General features: G+C 34.2%; 1 protein-coding gene and 1 long non-coding RNA gene across 3 annotated transcripts; one reads left to right on the forward strand and one right to left on the reverse strand.

Moving 5' to 3' along the window:
* Positions 1–303: 303 nt before the first annotated feature.
* Positions 304–2,018, forward strand: LOC113464219 (uncharacterized). The gene is made up of 2 exons (XR_003389063.1): positions 304–599; positions 1,484–2,018. It is a non-coding gene; the product is annotated as an uncharacterized LOC113464219 (long non-coding RNA).
* LOC108624166 (putative cytochrome P450 301a1, mitochondrial) lies at positions 1,670–6,145 on the reverse strand. Of its 2 annotated transcripts, none has more exons than XM_018023276.2 (11): positions 5,609–6,145; positions 4,857–4,936; positions 4,231–4,606; positions 3,662–3,778; positions 3,376–3,452; positions 3,088–3,289; positions 2,748–2,910; positions 2,458–2,627; positions 2,270–2,348; positions 1,992–2,195; positions 1,670–1,812 (listed from the first exon to the last, which is right to left on the reverse strand). In XM_018023276.2, exons 1-11 carry the CDS (start codon positions 5,617–5,619, stop codon positions 1,705–1,707), a joined length of 1,587 nt encoding a protein of 528 aa, XP_017878765.1. In that variant the 5' UTR covers positions 5,620–6,145; the 3' UTR covers positions 1,670–1,704. The 2 variants fall into 2 exon arrangements, with proteins under 2 accessions (XP_017878765.1, XP_017878766.1); XM_018023277.2 differs by lacking the exon at positions 5,609–6,145 and adding an exon at positions 5,489–5,563 and having other exon boundaries at positions 1,705–1,812.
* Positions 6,146–6,256: the final 111 nt, after the last annotated feature.

The following is a 6,256-nucleotide window of genomic DNA, read 5'->3' on the forward strand; positions in this document are numbered from 1 at the left end:
GAAATCTTCCAATTATTCTATGAAAGTGAAACGTATACGTGATCACGATATGAGTAAATAGAAAAGATCGTATAGTTTTATAACTGCTTTAGGCTTGCTGCTTAACTTTGACTAAACAGGTATTCCGTTAGTATGCGAATGGTCACAGTGGGTGCCCAGAGACAATAAACGCCTTATCCGTCCTCTCTCTTTCATTACACGACACGGTCACGGTATACCTGCTCAGTTATTATTATTCCTCTACTGCTTCTGCGATTGCTTTACCGGGTAGTACGAAACATGTAGAATACTTACAAGGTTCTGTCCTTTTTTTTTATCAATTATAGCATGATTCGTTAATATTATTAACAAATCTTCTAAGCGTATTGATTAAAATGCTTTTTTCTTACACTGGGTTTACAATTACTTGCAATGATATCGATAAAAAATACTTTAGCTAACGGAATCTGGATTAATTTCTTTGCACATAAATTTTTCGTTTTAATTCTGTGAATATGTAAACGAGATTAGAGAAACGTTAAATAAAACTTCGCAACAGAATATTCATTACAACTTGCATCATTGAAGAGCATTAGGGAGAACGTTATAATCCTGGCTAGGTAATATTAATTTTCTCACGATTTCATCACTCTTGCCGGTATTTAAATTCCTAACAAGAAACCTCTTATTAATACCTTTCGTGATGTCAGACTCGTCTAGTTGTTAGATATGAGTAATGTTTTATTAGGATTTATTGAAAGGCTGCTGTGAAAATTCGAGATTGCTATTATAAAACAGAATAACAAATGTAAAAGCTTACCTATGCTGTAGTATAAATATTCATTTCACACGTTTATTCAAAGGAAAATTATTTCAATTTGAAGAAAATGTAATCGAAATAGTTAAAATACACTAAGATTAGAAGTGAGATAATAGATGCTGTCCACTAAGCTGGAAGAACGGTACTTCCGCAATAAATTTTCGTCACGTTTTCGTCATATTACGGCCTGACGGTAACACTAAAAAAAATAGCTTTCTGCAGCGGTAATAGACACATAATTCCAAATACTCGTCCTCGGGTTATATTGCAGGCACTTTTTTCCCTCGAAGTAGGAAATATGACAGCCGATTGGAAGGTAGAAGATACCTGGGATTTTGGGATTTTTACAAAAAATACGGACTAGTCATAGGAAAATTACATTATACATTACATATTTAAAGTAGTAATAATAATTTATTTATATTTATACATATACGACATTTAACATTATACATATACTTCTGTAAGATTAAGTAGTATGTACGTAGGATAAATTTTTGTAAACGAGTTTCAACAATGAAATCTGAATACGTGTATTTTTCATTGTTCAAGTATTGATATTCAATTTCATATTATTTCATACACATTTATATATGATATCGTATATTTGTATGCACTTCATTCTTACACATGCAAATTTCAATTTACAAAGAAAAAATACAGAAATAACTTTTTTCGTTGCAGATTTTACAACGTTACAGAATAGAATATCATCATGAGAAGCTGGATTATTACATTAATCCCATGTACACGCCGAAAGGACCATTGAATTTGACGTTCATCGATAGATAGTGGTCTTCAAATTCATACGTTCGATTGTAGTAAACAAAACAATAAATGTACAAATAAATTATTCATTTAGGCAGACAGTTTATTCGTTTGTATTTGTATTAATTGCTTAATAGCTATCTCGGTAGTACTTTGAATTTGAGCTCTCCATGTGGAGCGTACATGAACGTGACATTGTATTTCAATGGTTTGTGATGGTACTCCAATTTGTAAGATCTTATCAACTGAAAATCAATCAAAATTAAAATTATTTTACAATACACGTAGGCTGAGCCTATCGAGCATTTTATATTAGAATATATTTAAATAATTCATAATGTTAATTTACAAAACATGTGATTGAACAAATATTTTGCATAAAATATAAATAAATAATTGTGCTTCGAGAATATTGTACACATACCTTAGCCAATAAAACTTGCATTTCTAAGTCAGCGAATCTTCTACCTAAACACATGCGTGCACCATACCCATAAGGAAGCGATGCGAACGGATGCAAGGTTTCGTTCGACGATTGTTTGAGCCACCTCATCGGCTTAAATGTCTTTGCATCTGTTACATATTCTTCCATATTTCCTGTGACCACAGTTGGAAACACCACTTGTACCTATGTTAATACAGTAACGAATGAATGAGAAAAGAATGCTGTTTAAAAGTGAACTCTCGTTAAAAGCTACTTACTCCCTTCGGTACTTTGTATCCACAAATGATAGCATCTTGTTGCAACGTCCTACCGTTACCAATGACCGTGGAATAGACTCTAAAGAAAATATTTATGAAGAAAAAGAAAACATCCTGCAGCTAATCTGCTGCAAATCTGCTTCCAATCTGATTCTAATTACCAAATACCATAAATAAATTAATTTTACCGAAAAACTTCACGAATGAACGCTTTCATATAAACAGCTTTATCTAGATGACTTGTCGTGAGAGGTACAGACGGATCAGGTAGAATTTCTACGAGTTCCTGATAAATCTTCTCCTGTTCTTCAAGCCTAGTAGCTAATTGATACAATATCGAGCAAACAGCCATAGAAATCTGTAATATAATGCCCGTAATTAAATTAGGATATAAAATAATTGGCGTATTATTAAAGTATAATATAGGAATTGTTAGAACACAATATAAAAGAGCAAGAGTATTATCTTGATTACGCACTGTGTCTATTCCAACTAAGATCAGATCTAACGCAAGTATGTAAGCCATTTTGGGATTGGTTTCCTTAGCTAAAATTCTTTCGACGAGAGATAAATCGGACTCATCCACCGTCTTCTTGGTTTTCAGTCTCTCAACTGCTGCATCGATGTACTTCATGCAAACTCTGTGACATAGAACATTTATGTATATGTATATCAGATTATTATTATTCACTTTATGAACATTAAAATGTATTTAAATCTATATAAAAAGATAGATTAATGAAAATGTTCTATTAGTTCGAATCTCTAAGTGTGATAGGTTTGAATATGATTTTATTAAAATGGAAAATTACACTAACTCGACAAAAAAATCCATGTTTCGGACGTATCGCGACCAAAGCGGAGTAGGTACGTATCTCCAGTAAGGAGCTTTTAATTCAAGTTCGGCCACGTTTCTCAAAGCGAATTTCGCCGCGTCTATAATCTTTTGGGGTTCCGAATCCGGAGCCAGATTACCCTCTAAGCACCCTAATCGCACGTCCAGAGCGACGCGACCTATACCTGTACAAGTAAACAAAATATTGTCGCTTAACGTTTGATTGTTCTTTAAAATTCGAAAATTAAAAAGTTGTAGTATCTATACCAACACTCTAGAGCCCATTTATGTATTTCATTATCAAAATCCCCGGGAAGTTCATCATCTTCTCTTTTGATCTCCTGGATTCTAAAAATAAAATTCACACGTTTCATAATCTTATATAATTTCTCTACATTCCATACAGGTGCGTTTAATGCGGATTATTTTTATGAGCTGTAGAGATAAAAATAATCTTGAAAAAAGTAAATTAAGAGGCACATCTTTAATAGAAAAATTCTTGTGGGAGAAGTCCAAAGGTTGACAAGTTCTAAAAAAAGATTGTCGAAGATAATCACCTTTTTATAAAGTCAGAGGTGACCGTCTCGATGGGTGTTATATATTTCCTAACTGTTTGGGGTTGCAGAACAGGTTTCTGTACTCTCGTACGAAATTCTCGCCATAGTTCGCCGTGACTGCAGAGAAATGTACACACACATACGATGTTAACTCGTTAATGATTGATCTCAAGGTCGAGGAACATTTTGAAGTCGTTTCACCATGCCAAGGTGAAGATGAATTTTACAAAATTTCTGTACCATCGTTCGCCTATTTGTGTTTATTGATGAGTCATGAAAACTATTTAGAACCATGATTCTATATGTATACACATGACTTGAAGGATATGAAGTATAAAAAGAATTTGCAAAGTGTATTGATTTAAGAAGTTAAATAAAAATTTCCTATCATTTTCTAAAAATTAATGACTGAATAAAAGATTTTTGAATTTATTGAATCGTAAAAATGAATGATGAAATTCCACTCCTGAGGATGGAAATGGGGTAAAACGTATTTCTCTTTGTTTTAAAAATATCGCAGGCTAGGCCGCGACAAGGAATGCTAGTCATATGTGTATAATTATAGTTACACTCCGACGACGCCTGGTAAGTCCCCGAAGAACTCCTTCCTGGCGACGCTCTTGTAGTGCACGAGGCACGGCATCGACGGCCTGAACGGCGTCGGTCCCTCCTGCCTGTAGATCTTCTCGATCTCGTCAGCATCGTAAACGAACAATAAATCCGGTCGACCTATCAAACCAGTTAAACGTACGATCTTCCCGTATTCGTCATAAAACATTTGCGACACTTTGGCGGTATCTGATATTTGATACTGGCCGATCACCGGGAACAGCCGCCAGGTATTCCCTAAAATTGGTATCGGTTTCGGCCCCGGTATTTCCTCGTAGGACCGCGCTTGAATTGCATCATGGTCGACCGTGCAATCTCTTGTCGAAGCCACTGCACCTACGACATGCAATGCAGACGCGACGGTTGACCATTGGAAATCGAATGCGTCTCGAATTCAAAATGAAGGTGATCAAGTAGCTAGGCGTTTATTTGAGGAAATCATTCATTGTCAGTATAGAATCGTGCTTCAGAAGTATTTATAAACTAGCATATTATGTTAGAAATATCATAAGCACCTTTAATCTATAACATATCTCATTAATTTCATGAACGTAGGAAAGCGATCATTTGTCATTTGTCTAAGTACCTGAACATAAACCTCTTCGAAGATTGTCCTTTGTACGTGAAAGTTGACGTATCAAGGCGAATTGTACTTGTTGATTCATTCTGATGAAAAATAATACAAAGTTTATTAGGTAATTATACTAAATAAAGAATGTTAAGTAAATACTTAAAGAAGGAAACTCAAGGAGATAATTAAAAATATTAAAATAAAAAAGGAAAGTAATTAATATTAGTATTAAATATGCATGTTATATTGCAATGAAGAGAATTTTGTAAGATCCATTGATTTTTGAAGTCTTTATCTTTTACACCGTCGTATTTCTTTAATATTGCACTGCTTGCATGATCATTAAAAAGGAAATCCGCTTTCACTTTCGTTTCTCGTAATTGGTGGCCTACTCTCTTAATTTGCAGAAAAGGTTCAGTAATTATATGTTTGTTACAAGAAAACATGAACATTATGAAACTTTTTCTTCGACTTCCTGTATTCATATATTAGACACGTTTGAAATTCAAAACTAATTTACGATCACGGCATGTTTAAAATTTAAAATTAAAAGAAATACATTCCTGTCTCTTCTTTGAAACTATTCAAAAAATTACTTGATGTACATATAGATACTTCTATAAATTAAGTTTTCATAAATTTAATACATTTCAATTATTTCACATAAACACTGCAATATTAGATGCACTGTAATATTAAACACTGGTACTGTAGCGACGCAGGTGCAAGTAGCCACCGATCACTGACGGAGGTAATAAAACCTTTACCTGGAGCGCATTTGAAAGCCTTTCTCCTTCACCTTCTGTTTCAGCTATCCCGTTATAGATTTCGTCAACGGCACTAGCAGATCGGACTCGGTTGTCACAGCATTATAAATTAATTTAAAATAGTTTCTAACAACTTTCTTTACGACTAAGAGAATATTTTTTAGGAACGAGTTATTTGGCTGATTTTAAAATGAAACGGATGCACCACGAGGACGTGGTGAACGAGACTCTTGGTAAATCGAGACCACACAATCTAACTAAGGTGAACTCCCCACTTCGAAATCTCCCTCCATTGGTTAACGGTACGAATTCTCCATGCTCTGTGGAGGAATCACCACGGTGTGTTCCTCAACGAAAGTACTTACTACACTTTACGTACGTTGGATATGTCGTCACTTTCTCGATTTTAATTCGCCGCGAGTATAGAGAAAGGCGTTGAGAGTCTGTACCCTGGAACTCAAACGTCTAACCGTTTGCTTCAATTAGTAATAATTGCAAATGAAAGTGCATTAAAATAACAAATAATGCATGATAAGGCAATAATGGATCAGTGCAAAAGTTCATGCCTTTATTGAAATAAAATATTATTTCATTCACATCATTTAAATTTTGTGGTAAAATTTTTTCAGTGAGTCACCCCTATTTCAT

This window comes from Ceratina calcarata, unplaced genomic scaffold (genome assembly GCF_001652005.2).
Source record: "Ceratina calcarata isolate Rehan_Ccalc_2016 unplaced genomic scaffold, ASM165200v1 scaffold3007, whole genome shotgun sequence".
NCBI lineage: Eukaryota > Metazoa > Arthropoda > Insecta > Hymenoptera > Apidae > Ceratina > Ceratina calcarata.

Bases quoted from the DNA above. Each gene is read 5' to 3' on its own strand.
- LOC108624166 (XM_018023276.2), bottom strand. The intron at 4,607-4,856 runs GTACTTAGACAA...TGCATGTCGTAG, and splicing joins TCGAAGAGGTTTATGTTCAG to GTGCAGTGGCTTCGACAAGA. The intron at 2,196-2,269 runs GTAAGTAGCTTT...GTATTAACATAG, and splicing joins GATACAAAGTACCGAAGGGA to GTACAAGTGGTGTTTCCAAC.